General features: G+C 44.7%; 1 protein-coding gene across 3 annotated transcripts in view; it reads left to right on the top strand.

The window, feature by feature from the left end:
* The first annotated feature begins 698 nt into the window (after nt 1-698).
* Nucleotides 699-22,128, top strand: part of ELOVL5 (ELOVL fatty acid elongase 5) — a 39,326-nt gene continuing 17,896 nt past the window's right edge. The window contains exon 1 of one of the 3 annotated variants that reach the window (XM_054820293.1): nt 699-784. Coding sequence is in view for 1 of the 3 variants with exons in the window: in XM_054820292.1 (XP_054676267.1) it covers nt 3,243-3,282 (40 nt within the window). In the remaining 2 variants the exon portion in view is untranslated. Of the gene's footprint in view, nt 785-1,564; nt 1,588-3,091; nt 3,283-22,128 lie in introns of those variants that run through there. The other 2 variants (XM_054820294.1, XM_054820292.1) reach the window with 2 other exon arrangements.

Genomic DNA, 22,128 nt, shown 5'->3' with positions numbered 1-22,128 from the left:
GCTATTGCCCCGTTAGGACCTCATGGAGGTAATGAAGCATCTGGAGAGGGTAGAGGAGACTTTTCTTCCTCTGTTAAGCATCCCGGCCATTGGAGAGGAGCCAAAGAGGATGCTTTGAGATTCCTTCCTCGGACATCCGACACTGTGGGGATGGGCTCAGTACATGCATCTAAATTACACAATGAACACAGGCTGTTTATTGTATGCCTGAGTTAAAATCGCATTGCACTCAGAGCTTACATTCAAAAACACTATGATGTTACAAAGTCCACTACTCAAAACACAGGAAACAGATCAACTACGTTTGCCTGTGACCTTTAATTTGGGCCTGCGGCTCAACTCATTATGATAGTCTTTAATTACATGATCCCATATTGTTTTTCAGTGAAGGAAGAGCCGCTCGGTATTTCGTTGAATCTTTTGAGTGGACACAGGCGCTCGACCTGTTCTATGGGGCTCAGGGCCTCCTCCCGCAGCCGCCGGGCTCCAGGCGAGCCTGAGTCCCCCGTGCACCCACCTCAGTTCCCCCACCCCGCTCCCGAACCTTCCGCGGCCGCCGGATTGGCCCTCGGCGGGCGTGACGTCATAGCACCCCCCTCCCTCCGTCGCCCGTTACCCCCCGCACCACTCTTACGTCACAGTCAGCCCACGGCCGGCTGGGGGGCGGGGCCCCCCGCCCCGCGCCCGCCCCCGGCCCCGCCCTCGCGGCGCCGCAGCGTGACAGAGCCGGCCGGTGCCCTCACGCCCGCCCGCCCGCCGCCCCCAGCGCCGCCGCCGCCGCCAGGTAGGGCCGCGTCCCCCGGGCGGGAAGGCAGCGCTGGGGCTCCCCGCTCGGCGGCGGGATGCGGCGCGGCCTCCCGGGCGCGGAGGAGGAGGAGGAGAACGGGGAGGGGGGAGGGTACCGGTACCGGATGGGGGGCGCGGGGGGCGCCGCTCCGCGGGGCGCGCAACAAGTGCGGCTGCAGCGGCGGGGCGCGGGGCGGATGGCGGGCTCGGCGGCCGGCGGCGAGCGGCGGGGCCGCGGTCGGCAGCGGCGGGCGGGCGGGCCGGGGGAGGGAGGGGACGGGGCGGCGGAAGGGACGGGGTTTTCGCCGGGAGCGTCTTTCACCAGTGCAGTTAGTCAGGAGCATGATGCAATCTCGCATTGCCATGGCTACTGCATCCTCGGGAGGCGGCGGTGGCGCCTTCCGCCGTGGCGGGGCACAGAGCCGGGAGAAATAATACGGGCAGGAAGGGGGAACACCACCACCCCACCCCCCCGGCTGCGTTTAAGGGCGAGGAGACGGCCCTCGGTCCTACGCTGCCTCTCCGGGGAGCTCGGGGAGGGCTGAGCGCCGCTCCGGCTCCAGACAAAACCCCCTGACCCGTTTTCAGCCCCGCGGTGTGCGTGTGCATCACGCGAGCTCGATGAGCGCGCTGCGTGCCCGGGGAGATGCCGGGTGTGAACCGCCTCAAAGAGACGGGCCGGTGTCAGCGGAAGGTCGTCAGGCTCGAAGGGAAGAGTGCTGCTGCTTTTCCTTCTTCCCCGAGCCCATAGTCTTGCTCATCGCCTCTGACCGCGTTACTGGTTTAGCAATGGAGCCGCTGGTACGGTAATTCCCGGGTTTGCGTGTGGGACGGGGCACGCGCCACACTGAACCAGCGCCATGGAGATGTGCAGTGCTTCTGAAAGGTGCCTGCCCGTTTAAAAATCTGGATGTTTAAAGAGTACATCATTAGGAAATCACTAGAAAAGGGCATATGCGATAGAATTGTGTCAGTGTGTCAGATGTGTATTGCAGGGACTTTCTTAAAAACTTTATGACTTGGTTTTATTTCTTCCATCTCCTGGAAACCCTTGGGCATCAGCAGCATTAGAAGCTGGCAACACTTGGCGTTATGTGGAGTATTGTCTTGGGCAATTTAAGTGTTTTCTCCTTCCTGCCTGCGCTGGCTGCTTTTCTGCTCTCATCGCCCGCCCCCCCCCACACTTCCCAGAGACGCAGCAGCCGAGGAGCTGACTCTGGAGAGCTTTCCGGCACCGATCCATGCTCCGAATCTGCAGACAAAAGGCCAGTTCTGCAGACCTGGGCAGGAATAGTAACACCTTGGCTTGCTCAGCAAGAAGGGCTCTTGGCAGATGACAAGAGGTGTTTCTTCCTCCGGCAGCTGGGTGTACTGCCTGCTCGGTGTCCCAGCCACGGTTGAACGGCATTGCCCCCCGTACGGCTAATTTGTATTCTCAGTGCTTTGGGTGATCTCCGGTGCTGTGGGATTTGGGACTGCGACGAAAAACGCAAGCAGATAGCTCAGCCGGCTGCTAGCGATGGTGAAGGAAAACAAGGCAGGGGCACGGCTGCAGTTAGGATGCTTCCGATCAGGAAGTCTCTGAAAGCCACTTTGGCAAATGGAAACACACCCTGCAGCTGAAACCAGAGGAGTGCAAGCGTGCAGGCATCTCCGGCAGCCGCATAGCCTTTCGCCAGTGTTTTGGGCCAGGTTGCTTCCAGGGTGAGGTTATCTCTGTGAGAGCAGCTCTCCCCCAGGACCTGGCAGCTGCGGGCCTGCTGTAAGCAGTCGGCTTAAGTTATCACTGGTGGCCCCCGCTGGATGGAGGGTTTTGCAGCTGTGAAGTTTTGCAGATGCAGGCTAACAGTGTTGCTGCATCAGTATTAAGCTGCTAGCGTAGAGGGAGGAGGTTTATCTGGTTTTAATATGAACTTGTGAATAACGCTGAAGAGTTTTGCGATATAATACTAATATTTCACTCTAAGCCCTCCTCATTCCTTTGGTGCAGTCGCAGACTGATATTTTTCTCTGCTGTTAGAAAACGCCATAGCTAGAGATAAATACTGGTGTATCCTCACCCCTGCTAACACAAGTTGAAGCTGCATCAGGGAGATTAAGCCTGTGAGCACGCGTGATCATCTGAAGCTGTTTAACAACAAAAGCTGGAGTTTCTTATAAAAGTAGTCGTATATTTGGGGTGCACTAGGCATAATCTGTTTTCAGAGCAGAGTGTAGCCAAGGCATGTACTCTGCCTGGGGGAGCTGTTTTTGCACGCACAGAGTGAGGATTTCCCTTGAAAACTTGTGGTGCCTGGAGATGGCTGAGGTCAGCTGGGTAGAGATCCATTTCCAGCTTTACATGAACTGAAGAGCAGATGAAAGGGACCACTGTGCTGAGTTTGCTGAAGTTAAGAGTGGGTTCGCCCTTGGAAGACGCTGTTGCCAGCTGACATGGGTCAAGGACACTAAAAGACATGCCAGAATTTTGCTGGATTTTACTGAATTTCTTACAAGGTACACATTATATATGTAATGCATGCTGGAAGCCCCTATGGACTTCTTTGTGTTTTTTATCCATAAGAAGCTGAGTGAATTTATTGTAAGTGATCTAAGTTAAGTCTCCTGTATTTTAGTATTCAAATGCAACCAGAGAGAGCAGCAGTGAAATTACTATGCCATGGAGCTTTGTCTTGCAAGCTGGGGAAGTCTGGCTGTTGGTCTGGTTGCCTCACTGTGCTTTTTAAAAAGCAATTGCACTTTGTATGGTTTAGTATCTTTTACATACCAGCAGCTGATCAAATGAAGTGTCTTTGACTAAAACTCATGCATATTTGGTACGTAAATAGAGCATCATTAAGGATACTTAGTTTATGTGCTGTCCGACCAGTCTCTGGGTATACTTATTGCAGTATTTTTAGAAAGTTGATGTTGTCTTTACATTTCTCAGCAAGAATTCCTCTTGTTGCATTCCTTTCCTGTAGTACAGCCAGAGTTGAAATAAAATATTTTGAATTTTCTAGTCTAATCTCTTCTTTCTCTGCTGACCTTCATTTTGTGTTGTTTCCAGGAGGAATTAACTTAGAGAATATACGATTAATGGAACAAAAAAAATGTAAATTGGAAATAATACTCTAAATCCGTCGGGCCTCTGGGCAACACCTTTAATTACTTGTTCTTTTGTGACTTGCTAGGAGCAGATTTTTGGAAATATGTTTGAAGATTCAGATTTTTGGAATGATGGTGGAACTGACATTATTTTAGGATTTCAGGCTGACCTGGTGCTCAAGTCTGGCAGCCGCAGGTGGAAAGCCCGGTGCTGAGAGCGATCCAAAGCTTATTCCTTGTAAGTGATATTCAGTTGATAATTGGTTAAATTATCAGCTCTCAAGTACTGAGCTGACCTCATTCCGTTACCTTCCTCTTTTTTTGGGCAGCAAACATTGTAACACCAAAAGCTTCTGTTTCTGCTGAGCTCAGGAAAAAACCCCACCCGTACAGAGCAAGGTGGTGGTGCTTACAAGGTTAAAATACTCGTCTTCTGCCTGTCTTCTAGTGGTCTCAGCAGTCCTTGCTCTGAGGCGGATGAAGCGAGTCTCCCAGTTAACCCAGTCTGCGTCCCATCTGAGACAAATCTTGGAGAGAAACGGCAATTGCATATGGCCCCATGTTAAAACAGCATCGTGCCTCTGTGTCCTGTCGTCCCCTCTGTCCCTCTTGGAGCTAGCATTAAAAGGATGTCACCGATGAGCGTTCATCCTTGCTCCTGCCTGCTGCTGCCCAACAGGCAGGGCAGGAGCGGTGTGGTGGTGCAGGGCAGGGATCGGGTGGGAGGGTGAGCTCGGTGTCATTTTGGGTGTCACCTTGCCGCTGGCACAGGAGATGTCTCAGGCAGCACTCTGCTTGCTGCCTGCCGGGGGGTTTCTGCCACGGTGGCAAGAAGCCAGAGCTCCCATGCTGTGCGCAGAGTTGTCTCCTGGGATGGGTTGTGCTGGAAAGGCTCCTTCGGACTGGGAAAGCCTTTTGGAGCAAATGGCCTCTTGGTGACATGGGGTTTTTTTATTCCAGACATTGTTCTCTGAGCAGAGGCAGGGATGCTCTTCCACTTGTGAGGAGCACAGCCAAAAATACCTCTACCTATTATTTCTTGGCAGTTTTTTTACTCCCATGAGTGGCATGCTGTCTTGAGATGGGTCACAAGCAAACTCTGTTGCCTCTTCAAAGCTACTAAAGCTCCACTTAGATTTGGCAGCTCTTCATATAGGTCATGAAGGCATGTATAGGTGATGGTGCTGTTTGCTATAACCTCCCTTGCATAACTGAACGACTTGCTCATTTTGTTCTCTTAATCTCAATCCTCTTTCATTACCTTCTTTCATTGCTGTGTCTGAAATTAGTCGTATAGGGGTGAGATCTATAAAACTGTTTAAACATAGGAATACTTTTGGGGCTGTTGGCCTCAGCTCTTTGCGGCAATTCTTCTGTTTTCCTGTTTTTACAATGTGCAAGTGACGTTCTTCCAGGACGTGACATATGCTATTGAAAGCTGTTTGACTATAATAATAGACTTAAGAAATTGATGCTTACTGCATGCCAGTCAGAGCACTCTTCTCTGTGTTCATCCAAACACTTCACAAACCCGACAAGAATCCTTGTGATCTGTAGGTGTTTTGTCATATGCAATATAGTCACTAATTTGTTTTGTGATTCTTAAATGTGTTAAAAATACAGAAGATTTCTGCAATCCGAACGGTTTATGCACGCTAGCTTTGGAAACATCTTTCCCCTTAGATGAAAAATCACACACAAGGACAAATGAAAAGGTTAATCAATGAATTACATAGAAGTTAGTCTGTTTAAAAACATATTTCCAGTTCAAATTGCTTTGCTATGGCCTTTCCTAAGGCTGTTTAAATTTGGTATTGCAACAATACGGTTAAGAGGGCATTGCTTAGGCTGATATCCCTGAAGTTCCTAAGTGCTGATTGGTAACAGTGGTTTATATCTGGGCTCCTGAGGGCACCGAAGCCTGTTCCCTGTGTCCAACAGAACAGCAGTTATATCTCTGTTTGATAAAGGTATTGCAAACAGTGACCTGGCTTGATTTTTTGATTGACAAATCAAATAAATGCTGCTTCCAATCTTACTATGGAGATAACTTGTAGAGTTGCTGTGGACTGTGTACGCAGTGGCTCTCCCTAGATCTGTTTAATGAAATTAATCTCATTTATTGCCTTGGTTTCTCTTTGTGTTTTGGCATTTAGGACACAATATCTTACTGGGTAAATAAAAGCACAAGAGCAAACTTGTCCAAAAGTATGTGGTCGGTAAATGCTTTCCTGCTGTGTTCGATGCGTTGGAGAATTATTTAATTTCCTTGATGAAATGGTTGACTCATGTGAAACACAAAGTGTCAAGCATTTAGAAAGCGCAATGGCAGTCTAATAAATTATCTTACCAGGTATAGAGATTTCACAGATGCATGCTCCTAAGTGTAATTGTCACTTCTCCGAGAATAATTGTGCTACTTATGCTGAACTCAGTGCTGCAAATTAAGAGTTGGTCTTAGTGTCCCATTGCATCTGGGTATTTTGCATATCCTTATTAAAGCATTATTAGCTGTAGATGTTGTGCTTCATTAATGATAGCTTTGCTGATGACCAATGGCATACTGAGCAGGTAGAAATATAAAAACCTTCCACGAACTTGTTTTTATGCTAAATAAAGTTGTCTGGATTTAATTGACCACTATGTCAAAGCTTCATACTGAACATTTGCCTGCCAAGTGAGATGCTTTGGGCAATAACTAAATACGCTGAGTTGCACTATAGTATTTACAGGAGACAAAACTTTCTTGTGCAAAGCTACAACAAACGTGTAATAAACCTTTTTTTCCTGCATTTTCGAATTCTGCACTGCTCTTTGATGCCTGCACAACCCTACCCTTTGAGACACTGGGTCAGCTATTTGAACAAAGTGACTATTCCTCTTCCGTTATCGCTTGGAAGCACTCCCTGCCCCTCTGTGACCTTGAGAAAACTGTTTCTCCTCTTGCTGGCTGTCTTTGCTGTGACTGGAGGGTAATTGCTTTCTTCCTATGCACAAATTCAGACTCTCTGCTGTAAAACGTAGTCTTGATTTTGAGTAACACTCCAGCTTTTAAGGCATAAGCGTGCTGATGGATATTTCAGTTAGTGTCATGGTTCTTAAGGATGTTACCAGTGTTAGGCGAAAACTAACAAGTATTAATTTGCAGAATAATGTGTGGTTTAGCTTGTTAAACTGAATACACCTCAAAGTATCTTACAGTTTTAGGCCATATGTTTAGCTAATTAATTCATAAGCATGCAAATTTGCATTGCTGCCTGTTTTGCTCTTCTTTTCTTTTTTTCTTTCCCTCCCATTACTTGGTGCTGTTACAAACTTGCTGGGAAGCATTTTGGATTAAGGCGGTGTTTCTGCTGTGCCCTTGTTGGCTAAGGAGCCCCTAGCAAGTGCTGGTTACAGGAAAATGCCTTCTTCCCTTAGATGCCGTAGGGTTGCGGGTTTGGAGCAGACTGCAGTTTGGTGGAGGAGCTCCTCTGCCTCCGCTGAGTTAAAACCATGGCATCCCTATTCAGGTAGAGGTCTTGAAGCTCAAATCAGGTCTTGAAGCTCTTAGAAACGAACAAAAAAAATCTGTTTGTACGTTTGCCACTACTTTATCAATTGTCAGTGTAGGGGTCTGAACATAGAGGTCTAGTCCTTGAGCTGGTCCTGTGTCCTTAGGTTTGGTTTCACTTGAGATGATGAAGACTTGGGAAACTGTAGACCTTTACACCTTAACCTCTGTAGGCTTCCCCTTAGATGTGCTATTTCTATGCACGTAATTTAATCAGAAAGCTTCTGTTAACCTTTTCCTGAAGGATTATCTCCTGGTCCCCGGTGGCTTTTAAAAATGCTGATGTTTTGAATCAGCATTTTGAGAATCATCTCCTAGCCAAACAGTAGTGAGAACCTTTGACTTAAGTAACAATAATTAAACCTTTAACCAGTTAGGAGGATGACATTCCCCAATGTTTAACATCACCCTGCCCTTTAGAAAAAGAAACCTGAGAAACCTTTTTGCGTGCTGAAGTTCAAATGGCATGCTAGTTTGGGCGCGTGGCATGTGTGCTTACCGAAAAGCATGTACGTGTTCAGTTCATTCACGTGGCTGCTCGCATGCTTTTGAGCAAGACCTCACGTGGTAGCTGCAGGACAATGTTGGTAGAGGCACAGGAATCTGGATTTGGCTTTGAAGGACACAATGATAGTTAGTTGTGCTTGCATTTTTATGTATGTGCTCATGTGGATTGCAGGGTAGCAGATGCTTACGGTGGATGTCTGATTCTGGTTTAGAGGTTCATTTCTCTTTTGCAGTACTGGCATTGAGAGGTCACTCTTAGCTGATCACTGACCCTTCGAACTGGTACAAGCTGTCAGCTATTTGCCCTAAATTATGGTCCTTTGTGTCATATATTTGTCCCTCAGTTCACTCGTGTACAGTGGCTTTTTGGTGTGGTGTTAAGCTTTACATTAGTCTTGTAAGCTTGACTTACTGCATGCATGAAGGCTCATTAATGGGGAAAATATCTGCACTTGTATTGCAGTTCAGAATTTTCTTTTTTTTAATGTGATATAGTGAGGGAAAATAAGCTAGTTCAGCTGGTTACTTACAGATTTTTCTCTGCCTCCTTACCAAGCATAAGCAGAAAAGCCTCTTGCAAAAGATTTGAGTAGGTTTGTTTGTATTTTACTGAATTCTGACTTCTACACCCCGCAGAAGGCACAGCCTGTGCCACGGTCGCCTTTGCAGCCTCTCGTTTGCTGTGGCTACAGCTGAGGTGGCAGTGCTTGCCAAAATCAACCACAGGCTGGGAAATTTTGGATGGGCGTCCCCATCACTTTCTGCAAGAGGTTAAAATGTAGTGTAAGGGCTAGAGGAAAACTCAAGTGCAAGGGAATGCCAGCAATATATAGGGTGGCAGACCCATTACGTAAAGATGGAGACGGCACTGAGCAAGTCAGTAAGGAGTACTGCGTTGGAGAAGCCTTGTCTGTTCTGTTAAAAATGGGGAATAATAAAAAATACAGGAAGAATAAAAAATACAGGTAGTCACAGAAGGGCCACGATGTTTCAGTGTAGGTCACTGCCCTGGTAATGTATTAGCTGCTGCTGCTGCTTCTTACTTATAGGTATAAATTGTGCATGGGCGTGAGGTGTTTTTCGAGCCTCAAGTGTCGGACCACTTGCTGTGAGAGTTAAATGTCTGTATCTCTGTCCTCTGGGTTTGCAGCATCTATCAGGTTCCCAAGTAATTCTGAAACCTCCGGTGGTCTTTGAGGCCATACTCAGGTCCTCCACTTTTCCTTGACAAGTTCCCGGAACCTCTAATTTCCCTACACTTTCTTCTGCCCTTTCAAAACCATCGTCATCTGCTTTTGAAGCAAGCAAAAGCAGGCTGCCGGTCTGACCATGCATCGCGGAGCAAAAATAACAATCTTTGGTACTTCTTTATATTGATTTCTTATTCTATCACCACTGCTGAGTGAGTGCATTAAGGTACAGGAAGTGACCGCTAATGTTGTTTTCAAAGGTTTTTCTCTCATTTTTTTGAAGTCCATCTAATTGTCTCATTCCTTGTAAATTCAGTACAGAGCTCATTTGGATAAGATACTCAAATCTAAACCCTAGCTGAGCAATTGCAGAGCTATCGTGAATTTCCAGTTGTGCAGACTGAATACTTCTTGGTTTCACGAAACACGTCAGGCTCAAATGATGCACCAACATGGGTGTCAGTTGCATACAGCACAGTTCAGTTTTCTCAGCCTTCGTGGGGATTGACTTTGTGTCTTAAAATATAAATTTAAGAAGCTGTTAAAATACAGATTTGAGTCCTGAAGGACGGCCTTTGTGAGAACACGGGAACGTTGCCAGGTTTTAACCTCTGTTTACAATGTATGAAAAATGATCGTCTTGAGGTGAGTGCTTTGCATCCTTTAGTGCTGTGTTGCCTCTTGAAGGAGAGATGTATGGCTGTATGTATGGGAGGGGATGACTGTATCTGAACCTGCAGCGGCAAGGGCTGCAAGTGAATTGCCAGTCGCACATGTGAAGGAACTTAGCAATGAAGTGAAGGGGTTTTCCAGCCCTTTCCCCTCTTCATTTTTCCTTGCTGCTCCTTTTCTTACTTTCATATTTCTCTCTGTATCTATTTTTCAGGCTTTGCCTTTTAAAAGCTTATTCACCCAACGCCCTGGGAGGTTATTTTGTGGAACGGAGGAGCAGGGTTGGGTTTTGGGCTGAACTGATGAAGGAGCCCTTATCATCCATCGGCAGCTCTGACACATCCCTCCTTACAGCAGTATTGCTCTGCTGGGACCCCTACTGAATTCCCACCTAAGCTGTCCATTGTTAAGTGAGAGCAGAATGTTAACCAAATCTGGTTTTTTGTTTTCCGGGGTTCTTTTCCTTCCTCTGTTCCTCCACCACGGACCAGTTCCTGTGTGAAGCTGTGAACTTGAGCATTTAGCTTCCCTGGTCCAGAATAACAGATCTATTTAAATGAAGAGTCCTTTTGCTGCTGTTCATTTTAGAGATGACACATCTGTGTGGAGGACTTGTATTCCAGGGAGATAAAAACTTTGTGGAAGAATAACTTCCAACCCCTGGAACTATCTTTTGATATTTGAAAAATTGGTTCATGAAAGAGATTTTTGCACGAAAGCATGTTTTGCTTTTAGCTTGCAGCAAAAATAGAGCTGTGGTGGTAAGATACTGGAGGGGGAAACTTTCAGAGAGCTGCCAGCATGAATAAGCAATTGCATTGCCTGAAGCATCATTCTGTATCCTACACAGTCTGTACAAAACATACACGAATTAGGTGCGCTCAGAATGTAAAGGTTTGGGTTTGCCTGCTGAGCAGCTTTTAATATATTGCCATCCATATATTAGATGTGCACGGAGATTTACCTTACTACTATTTACTGTACTAAAGAGCTTGTCTTTTGGCCAGAGTTTAAAGAGTTGCTTTACAAGTATTGCTGACGAAATGCAACGTAATTCTTTCCTATCTTTCACTCCTGGCAAAATATGAGCCCTTATAAAATACAGCATAAGTTAAGTTTTCATTTTGCTGCAAGCAGCATAGTAAAGGAGAAAGTTTTATTTTCCATGTGTAAATCACTTTCTAATTATCTAGCAATGTGTTTTTTCTTATATAATGAATTTAATTTTAAGGTCTGGGCATCAAGTAAAAAATGTTTGGTTTTATTAGAAAATCAAACTTCCCATTGAAATTTAATCTTAGGCTACTGCACTCAAGGTGTATCTGAAATCACTAGTAAGTTTGCGGGTTATTGTTTCTTACCCTATTAACGTGCTTTAAGGCTGAGAATTGAAGGGGATACTTCCCCTCTGTCTTCAAGGTCCTCAGCTGCTGGCTGACCAGCGTGTAGTAAGAGTTTTAGGTCATATTCACTGTCTGGTTAGCTTTTTATTCCAGTCTTTTTCCATGTATTTCTTTTCACTGCTTCTGTTTCTGTTGGAATACTTCTGCTGTGTTTAGCTTGAACCAAACATTCAAGCTGCCTTTTCTTGGAAGAAATCTGTCGTTGGTCTCTGTCTGTTGGGTCCCTTGATGGTTAACGTTCTCCCCCTTCCCCTTGAGACTTCCACATCTGACCTGTCTTGAGACCATCCTCAGTCCTGCAGTTTTCAAGACAGAAACATAGTAATGCATCTTAAAATCCATCACCTTTGGAGTATGAACATTTCGGGTGGGGGGAGGATGATGTCGTTTGTTTTTTACATTGCAATAATCTGTCAGTTCATGCTGTTACGATTATATTTAAAACCCTCTATAAGTTAGCTCTGCATGACATTAAGATATCCTGTATGACCTTTTGTTATTTCACGTTTTCTGTTTTCTGCAATTCTTGCGCTTTTCACTAGAACCATTCCTATATGTAAAATGATGTGTATGCAATGCATTTTATTTTGGCCTTCTCTTAATAGCATTTTAGAATTCTACTTTAAAAATTCTGCATCTTTCTTTTTGTCCATCTGTTTTATTTACCTTTCTTTTTGCTGCAGTCTTGGCTTCTTGCCGCTTCAGTTGGGTAAGACCTCTTGGTCACCCCATGTGCCTTCTCCTGCAGTAGATCAGGTGATGGGATGGACCCGGCTGAAAGCTGATCTTGCTTGGTTGGGTTTTTTTGGGGCTACCTCAATTTTTCCCTGTTTGCCTTCACCTGGGCAGGTGTGGGGACACCCCTTGCAGCAGTGTCAAATCTGTTCTTGGTTGCTCCTGGTCACCCCACACACCCTGGGTATGGTTTGATAGCTGTGGACCTGGCTGAATGGAGAAGTTAGAGCAAGGATGAGGTGATGTGATGGCTGTCAGTCTGAGGGTTACAGGTGGGCATGAGCTGGCACCATCACAGGCGTGAGCAGGCAAAATGTGTGTGTGGAGGTTGCTGCTTATCTTTAGGAACAAGTAAGTTGCTGAAGGCATTGTTTGAGGGAGACTTTGCACAAGCGGTGAGGCAGAGGAGGTGTACCTGGTACCCCCTTCTCCAGGGGACTGCTGCCCTATGGAGCACAGGATAGCTGCAGGGTGGTGGAGGAATCTTCTTGCCTGCTGCTTGTGTGGGTGTTGGTTTGTCCCTGTGTTTAAAGCAGATCTATTACAGCAAATTACAGTACTGACCCAGCCTTTGCTCCGGTACTTTTGAAAGTATGAAGCAAATGTAGGAAAACCTTCTGCACCTTGGCACTAGAGCTGGGGGTTCAGTCTAGCTGGGTTCATCATTGAAACAGATTTTAATGGCAGTGGGGTTTCCACTGCACCAGGAATTTGTTGCTTCTTATTGAAAGAAAAGAGTGGCTAAATTTTGGAGGAAACAGACTTATTTTGCTGGAATTCCCTGCCTGACTTCTGCAGGTACCTGAATTTTTTATATTATGAGCTTGTAGAACACAGCTTGGCAGTTGCCAGATGTGTGGACAGTGTGTTTTGATTTTTTTTTTTTTCCCTCCAGTAGTCTATTTAAAGTTCATAGAAAGAGTCAGTGGTAAGCTCACGCCAAGCTTTACCATTACAGTATTTCCTTTTAATTGGTTGGTTGGTCTTTCTCCTCTTAAAATGAAGAATAAAATACAAGAAACTGCAGTGCTTGCTTCCTGGGGCAGGGTCTTCTGATGACGTAACATTTAGGAAAGTGCTGCCAACATCAAACTAAGGAAATGTACAGGTAGAGATGCTTTATTTTCTAATCACTCTGCGAGTCAGTCATCGTTTTCAGGGGCCCTTGTTACAGTGATGATTTGGTACCCTGAAACTTGCTGATTCTTGGCAGTGGTTGGTTTGGCACAGGTCTGGTGCAGGTAAGGATGTTCAGCTCCTCAGGACCCACCAGGCTTTTCAGCCCTGAGCTTCTGTAACAGACATGCCAACAGCTGGCTGCATGGTTTTGGTGACACTTTGTTTAGAGATGTGCTAAGCATTGAACAAGAAAGGAAAATGGGGGAACTGATGCATTGGCAAGAAATCTCGATGTCTCTCTTCTTCTGCCCCTTTACTAGGACAAGTTGTCTTCACTCTCAATACTCCTTGTCAGTCCTGGGCAGGAAGAAAACAAAGTCAAAATCTTGCCTTACATAGTGTTAACTCCATTATCCTTTGGAAAGGAGATCAGATCTTCAAAGGCAGTTGCTTTTCTGAATGATGAGCATATTATTTTTGTACTGTTTAGGAGGCAGAGGGTTTAACAGAGCAGTACAATGCTGTGGCATAACAGTTGTACCTGGAGTAATATTTTTTTTTTTCCTTTTCTCTTAATTCTCAGAACGGTGGGAAAAGGAATATTTTTGTTCCTTTTGTTCCTGCTATTTAAAGCTAGCTGTCATTTGTACTTGCCTGACTTTTTTTTTTTATTACTACTGTTCACTGCGTATGGTTGTACTGTCTGGCATGATGTTTAGCATCTTAAAACAAAGGCACCAATATTGGTGCAGCTGCAGCTGTACAGGGTTAACTCATGTCTCACGGGTGTACAGCAGGAAAATAGAAAAGTTTTAAGATTGACTTCTTGTAGAGTGGCTGGCCGTGCAAAGAAACAGCAGCAAGGCAAGCTGTGGTGTGCATTCACAGCGTCAGTGTGTGTCTTTTCTTCCTTTAGGTAAAAGTGTAGAAATTCACTTTTATTGAGGAATGTAACTAATTTAGTGTATTAGATGGTTGGGGGTTTTTTTGTGTGTTATAGCCCACCAGGGAATTTCACTTCTCCCATAGCATTCCAGGTACTACCCCATGCTCACGGGAAATAAAAGTAAGCACATAAATAAATACTTAAAATACTGTAACTTGCCTAAGGGTGGCCTGTGTGTCTGCTTTTTCAGTGTGATCCATTTCCCAAACTCGAGTGATCCTCCAGAAGCCATCGTTTACCCGTCTGAACCCAGGGGTTGTAGCTACTCATCTTAGCAGGGCATCTCAATCCAGGTTTTGTGCGCTGTTATCCTTGAACTAGTCAGATTTGCATGGTATAGCGTTACTTTCACCCTCAGCTTTCATAGCCTTCCTCTAATTTCTCAGCTTTTTATTGGATCGCTGTATCTAGTCGGCATGTGAACCCCAGATAACCTTTTTATAGCTAAACCTTGTTTACTGGGTAACTGCACACAGCCTTTTCTTGCCTCGTACAGTGTCTCACACGTGCAGGAGAATTGCGGGTGCTTTTATGATTCAGATAGCAAGCTTTCATATGTCAAGCTAATAAAGGCAAAGATGATAATCAAGAACTATAGACCTGTCCTATACTTTCAGGTTTTTTGAGATGTCCCCTGGGTTTAGACCTCAGCACAGCTGTGTTTTGGCAGGAGGAAGGGACAGGCTGGTGGCGGATGCTCTCTCGGTGCTTAGACTCGGTGCTGCTGCTGCTAGAGGAAATGAGGGTTCACGTGGGAGGACAGCCCCACTTGTAACTTTTTATTGCTACTTGTTGCTTTTTAAATTTTAATATGTAATTATGAGATGTGAGTATTTAAAAAAAGATAATCAAAATTTATTGACTTGAAGCTACACAGTACTCGAACTCTGCTGCTAGTCATGGTCATGCAAGATGGGGCTTCTCCGTTCTTTGGACCTGTTGGCTGTGGTCTCGTCAGCTCCGTTATTAGAAAATGCAGCCTTTTGACCAAGAAGACTCATTAAAATAGGCTTTGGGAACCATACCTTTATTTTTCTCTTGTGGAAGTAAAAAGTTGGTTTGAGTGAAGTGCACAAATGGAGATTAGAGGAGTCCCTTTTTTAAAGGGGAAAAGTGTTTTTCAGACCACCTTGCAGATGGCACTTGAATAAGAGAAAGGAGACCCAAAATGAAAGCTGAAGTCCTAATGGCCCTCTGGACTTCACTTTTGACTCCTTCATCTTCTCAGCAATCTATCTTTAGTTTCTCAGGCTTCCTGTGGCTAATTTGCCATTGTGAGCTACACCTAGCAACATTTTTCCAATTGCAATACCAGCACAGCTTTTGGAAAAAGAGGGAGCTTCAGATTAAAACAGTAGCTGTTAATAAACACTCGCGTACTGCCTGGGGAGGAGGGCTTTGGAGCAAAGCTATATAGCAAGTGCTGTGCTTTGGCTTTCCTTCCAAACAAGTCAACTTCTAGCTCTTGCATATTTCCATCTAACTTAGTTTGCTACAGATCCTCTCTTCTGTTTCTTTACCATTTAAAATAAAAACAAACCCACAACAAAACAAAACCCCAGGTGGGAGTTGTCTGTGCAGTGCCCTTGCACATTTTTTGGTTGCGTGCTATTACAAACACAGCAGTTGAATAAACCTGCATGCTTTGCCTTTTCTTCCTCCTCATTTTATTTCTGTAAATGCTTTTACAAACTGCACTTTTAACAGCATCATGCTATATATAAGCTGGCAGCGGTGAGGAAGTTTCCAGTATCGCAGTGCTGGGGTATGTGCATAGCGGCTGGGCACAGGATACCCCCTCGAACATTTTATTCCAGGAAAATGCGTGCTGTTGCAAAAAGCATTTTCCTGTAGCACTGAGGGATGTCAGGTCTGCTGCTGCTAATGGGGGCTTTGCAGCATGAGACACCCCTATTTCTAGCTGAATGCGTCCTTCTGGGATGGAGAGGCAGCACTCATGGCACTTCCATGGGTGTGTTCGTGTGGTTGCTTCCAACTTGTTCTTCCCCCTTGGCCATCATCCTACATGTTCTCCCTCTGGCTGAAGTTATCCCCTGGTGCAGCAAGAGCTGTTGACTGCAAGGGGATAAAATGCACCTGAATGTCCTAATCCTAGGATGCTCAGATCCTAATTTGTGCTAGTTTAGATCTGCTGAAAATGTAACTAAAACTGCAAGGAAGATCTATAATTTGTCTAAACTCTCCTGTCTGAAGATGATTAGATTCTAGTTTAATGAGGTATTGGGTATTAAGCACAGTTATTCCATTTTGCAGCATCCTTTCTTGTATTTGTTCTGTAAAATACTTTAGTTGCCACAATTGTGTTTATTTATGAAGGTAATCACTACGAAGGATTTGGGAGGGTGGAAGAACAAGGAAAGTAATGGCATGAAATCATCTCCCTAGTTAGCTGGCCAAAGTCTTCCTTTACCCCCTGCATTTTCAATATTTTGAAATACCATGTAGGTTAAACTGAGACTAGATTCTCTCCTTTGTCCTGCATTTTTTATGCTTTCCTGAGTTTTATACAAATAATTTATTTCAAACCTTCCTTACGCTGGTCCTGCCAGTGAGTGCGAAAGCTCAACATCCTGGGTCCCAATGAGTCAGCAGCAGGCTAGAGGATTTGTCACTAATGCAAGGTGGGCCAAAAATCTGCATTGCTTTGCTAGAGATACAGTTGTAAAATAAAGTTTAGAAATTATTTCTTGCATTTTACAAAATTAAAGTGCAAAATCCACAGCACTCATGCTTCAGCTGGTTTCCCATAAAATAAATGTGCTTGCACTTTCAGATCAATATGGACTGTGATTTATTCTAAACTCCTTTTCATTGCTAACATTAAGCATGCTTGGGACCTAAGGGTATTCAAGAAGGGCAAAAAAAGGGAATCTGGGGTTGGCAGCAAGCTGAAAGGCAAAGGAAATACATGCAAGGGGCAGTTAAGGCTTTGAGAATAGAAAGGAGAAACTGGGCAGGTTTGGAAAATGGACAGACAATGGTTGACAGCTTTGATTATCGGTGCTGTCTTCCAGTTCTCAAGCAGCTGAGTGTTTTCAGTTCCAGTACTTTTACAAAAGCAAACAGCAGTGTGATGGTTGTGTTTTTGGAGGAGGGATAGTTTGTACTTTTGGAGGAAGGAAGAGAGGAGTCACCTCTGCAGTGGCAAAGATTGGGCAACAACACTTTAACGAGAAAACACAATTCAAGATTTCCAAAATCAAGTGCCTAAAATTAGGCTTCGAAGTCCTAATTTAAGAACAGAGAAAGTGGCTGGTTTCCAAAAAGGCTGAGCAGCCAGGCCTGACGGTGCATTGCTCGCAGAAGCCAGCGCGATTATTTAGATGCCTATTTTGGGGATTTTTTTGGAACTCAAGTTCAGGCATTTAAATGTGAAAACTGGGATCTGTTGTTTGAGGGAGTTCTCAGGCAGCAGGGTGAGAGCTGGAGGATCCTGCTGAAAGGCTCCCAATGCTTTGAGCTTTCAGCCCAAAATGTTTTGTTGCTGCTATTTGGTTTACTTCAAAAGGGTGGCATGGGATGGGGGGGGAACCTTTAGGTTTTCATGCCTAGTCTTTGTACCTGGAAACTGAAGTTACTCCAAGAAGAAACTCAAGAAACCACATTAAATTGCGACTGAGAATTCTTAAATCACTTTTTGGCACTAACCCCCCCAGAATGTGTTTTCTGCGGACAGCGTAGGAGTAGCCCTTTCCTTGGAGAGCACTGATGTGTTAGAAGAGCAAGTTATCACTGCTGGTAGCCCCTATGAAAAACTTGTACAAATAATTTTTTTAGGAATTCCTGCAAGAAAAGCACATCTCTGTGTAGCCTTTGGTCTGTATTTTTGGTTGCGTCGGTGGGGCCATCCATGCCAGGACCAAGTGGCGGGGCAGTGCCGCATCTTCTGGACATGTGAGTGGCCGCTGGAGCGCCATGCGTGTCCTGGGTCATAGCCCCAAAAGTAGACTGAGTATGCAAAATGTTCTGTGGATGTCCAAAAAATCCTGTCCTATCTAACTCCAGAAGATTTTTTAAAAAGTAGTATTTTAATGATGGGCCTCAATCTTGTTAGAGCAAGGTGAAACTCTAGCTTTCATTATGTTTGTGTTGCAGAATTGGAAGCCCAGTGATTAAAAGGACCTTAGAATAGTTTTATGAAAGTCAATACTGCCCAAAGATGCCTAATAGCTTTAGAAATACAAAGAGAGCCAAGGATATGATCTCTCAATGTGTCTGTCACTTCTTTGGAGTAGTGCTTTATACTACATGAAGGCAAAGGCCTAGTTAAAGTCAGCTCTGCTCTAAGTTTCCTATTAGTATATTCAGCTCTCTTAGGAGCAGCTTTGTGCTCTACCTTCTGTTCCAATTTAAGTATTTTTTCCCCCTCTTGAGCTGTGTCATCCAAATAACCTGGATGTGTCCATGCTACCTACCACACAGGCAGTGTGAATTTTCCCTCTTCTGCATGATGGAGCATCAGACCTAAGGAGAGCACTATCAAAGCAAATAATCTCTGAAAAAAACTGTATTTTAGTACATTTTCTCCAAACCCTTCATCCCCCAGAGCCTCCAGCTTGGTGTGCTCACTCCAGCACCGTTACCCCCATGGCAGGGGATGTTGTGCCAGCCACTGAGACTGCAGCCCCTTGCCTCTCAGCCAGTCTTTAAACTTCATCTTGCTTTGAGAAGTTAATGGTCGTCTGGGTTTTTGATTGCTTTATGAAGTGTTCTTGTAACCTGTCATCTGTAATGGGTACATGCAGCCAAACGGTGCTGTGTCTCTGCGTATAGCGTGCAAGTTCTAGATGAAGAAGTTGGATGTAACCCCAAAGAAGCTGAGACAGCTGGTACTGTTAAAGTATCAGTCTGATATAATGACGTATCTCTGCCCAGTAAGAGCAAACCAGCAATGTGTTGGGTTTTTTCCTGAGAGTGGAAAGGTTCTTGTTATTTTGACAGGGAGGAACATGTTTCCTCCATCCTACAACCATGTAGCTGCTTTCTCCAGGCTGATGAGACCTTCATCCTTCCATCTCTCCCAGCTTGTGAGTAGCAGCTCCCTTTTGGACTTCTGGATTTTTGTGTCCGAACATGGATTGGTGTCTCTCAGCCTTCTTGTGTGCCGGTGGCTTCCCTCTGATGCTGTCAGCTTAGTTCAGGTTTTCATGGTCCCCTGAACTGTGGCATTTGGTAGGTTGGGTGGTCACCTGTCCATGGGTAGACTTCTGCATTCAAATTCATGCAGTTGGCTTGACTACAGCTCAGCACTTGGTTTTGTGACCAGACACATTACAAACTTTATTTTGTTAGTAGCCTTTGTGCCTTTTTTTGTTGAATTTCCAAACTCTACTTACTTACCATCGTAAAGATTGTAGGGGAAGACAAAGTAGGAGCTGGTTTCATAGTACTGAACATAATTAGTGTTACCTTCTGTTAATAAGGAGAATGCAGTCCTTTTGACCATGATGTGGTGTATGTGGGTGCACTACTATGATCTTTGTGCGTACCAGGACAGCACGAAAAGCACAATGCATTTTTCAAACTGTATCAGGGGTCTGGTTTACATCCATTCATGTGAATACCTGGAAATCCTGAGAAGTCGTCCACGTATCTGTATGGAAGACTCTCTAGTATCTGTAAAAATCAGCAGGGTTTTGTTTTGTTTAAAACACCAGATATGCATTTTTCTGGATTAAATATTTGGACTTGAAGGAGTAAAGCCTCTTTCAGGTTGTAAGCCTGAGCACTTCCAGACTCTGATCCCGCTTGCCCTGGTGTTCAGGGGCCTTACTGCCCTGGTAGAATTCGGGAGCGGAGAGGATGGTTTCTTTCCTGTCCATTGTAGAAAGGCAGGTTAGGAAAAAATAGTATATAGAGAGGTACCTGTTTTAGAAAGCAGTGTGTGGCATAATTGCGTCATTTTTTTTTTGTTCTGACCATAGGTACCCAACAGTGTGCCTTGCTGTGGGATGACTTCCAGGCAAAGGAGCGTTGCTAGTGATCCGCTCGGGTGTGCGGTCAGCTGCGGAATCTGCTTACTGTCAGTATTAGGAAGCATGCAGGTTACAGTGTTTCAAATGGCAACTGGTTTAATTTTTCTGGAAGTCGATGTTCCTCTGAATTGGGAAACTATTCTAATTAAAAAAGAACCCTTGTAGTTGCTGCTGTTGAAGCAGTGTTTAATGTTGTGTGGCTGCTGGCAGGAGACTTGATGCATTTTCACATGACCCCCTCTGGAACAAAAGCAGATTGTTTCCCTCTGTTTTTCTGTTACACAAATGAGTGCCTTTTGAAACAATTTCTTTTTCTGCAAATTCTGGAAATCGACACCAGGAGTAGTTCTTCCTTTGCTCTGGCTTTTACAATCTGCTGTCTGATAATGCTGGCACAAAAAGCTGCTTTGGGGTAGCAGCCCAGAAAAGCTGAGACCTCTGCAGAAAACCTCCTCCTCTTGGGGAATGAGTTTGTCTTCCAGTTTTAGGGAAGGGTTGAACATGGAATTTCATTTCTTGCTGTCTTTGCTCTAGCTAGGCATAGTTTGTTTCTGTTTCCTTAGTTGTTTCATTTACATATCTGCATTTTCACAGTGTCCAACAAACAAGAGTATATAGCAAATCAGTTCTGAATCAAGATTTTTTTGGTATAGTTTTGTATAACAAACCTTTCTTTTTGAAACAAACTCTCCCATCTGAAGTCTTCCTCTGCAAAGAGGGGAGTTGAAGTCAGACACAGATGCTGGGTTATCGGATGATGCAGCGCTGCATAACTAAATCAGTCGGTACTGGATCAAAGGAGCGACAGACAAATTTAGTAAGTGGGGATTTCAAGCAACAAAATGAATTATCCCCTGGTGAGTGCTTTTCCTGGCAATATTTAATAGCTGACAGATTAAAAAAAAAAAGGGGGGGGGGGAAGCTTACTCTGGATAATTTTATTTCTTCTCCTTGAAAATTATACACTCATTTCTCACGGTCTACCTGATGTTCATGCTTCTGGTAGCACAGCATAGACTTCTCGGTTAAATTTCCTTATTCCTAGGATACCGGCGTGCCAGTGCTGTGGGCATTCATGCAAGCACTCGCAGTTTGTGTGTTGTAGCTGGATGTAATCCCAAAAATGCACCTTCTTGTGAAGTGTGTACTTATTTGGGCTGGGCTTCTTCAGTCAGAAAATAAAACCGGTATGAATCAGGACTGCAAAAGACTCCTGTTTATTTTAATCAAGCTGTTTTGTTTGTGCCTGGTGACCAGATTCCAGGGAAGCTTCTGTGCCCTTGTGTAGTCCAAAGCAGTAGAAAGACTTGATGCGCATGGAGGATAAAGTCCTCGTGTCCTCGAGAGCCTCGCAGCAAACGATGGGTTGGGGGTGCCGCCAGAAATCCTCGGCGAGCACGTCAGCCTCCTGCCTGGACCCCTGCGGCGGACGGGATGAGGGCAGAAGGGTAGAAGACCATGCAATTTAAATGTCCATATCCAAGCCCATTGTATTTTCTTGGTCCCATGGGAAGTCAAAGCCCCTGCTGTGGGCCAGGCAGTTCCTGGTCCTGCTTTGGACTGGGGAGAGGATGTTGTTTGCATCCTACTTGGCTTTTCTTGCTGGACCCAAAAGAAATGGAGGTGTCAGTTCCAGCTGATTAAAACCAGAGGACCTACTGTTCGTTTTACTTGCATAAATCAGAAATCCCATAGAGGCTGGATTTTCACAAGTGGGAGAGAGATGTTTCTTTAGCTACAACCAAAAAAAATAGAGATGGACTTTTGGTTTGAGCTGTGGGTATGTTAACAGCTTATGTGTTGCTTGCGTTATTTTCCTGTAACTAAAAGTTGCTGCTAATATTACTGCTTTGGGGAGGGGGATACAACACATCAAGAAGTGAAAACTATCCTACTATAAATGTATAAAATTATTTTAGTGAAAGTTCAGTACAGTTCTGGATAAAAAAAGAGGAAATTGGAAGGGAGGGGTTTTTTTGTTTTGCTTGGTTCGTTTTTTAATCAAGAAGAAAATTACTTCCTCTTCTCTTGAGAATGGACTTATGTACAGTTGTCCCTGCTCACGGAAAGTGTTGCTACTTCTTTCCTGCTTTAACCTTCGGGAGGTACAGCGGCTTATGTACCACAATACATA

This window comes from Grus americana, chromosome 3 (genome assembly GCF_028858705.1).
Source record: "Grus americana isolate bGruAme1 chromosome 3, bGruAme1.mat, whole genome shotgun sequence".
NCBI classification, from domain to species: Eukaryota; Metazoa; Chordata; class Aves; order Gruiformes; family Gruidae; genus Grus; species Grus americana.
The sequence above is the reverse complement of the archived record's forward strand: the minus strand, read 5'-3'. Positions and strand labels throughout refer to the sequence as shown.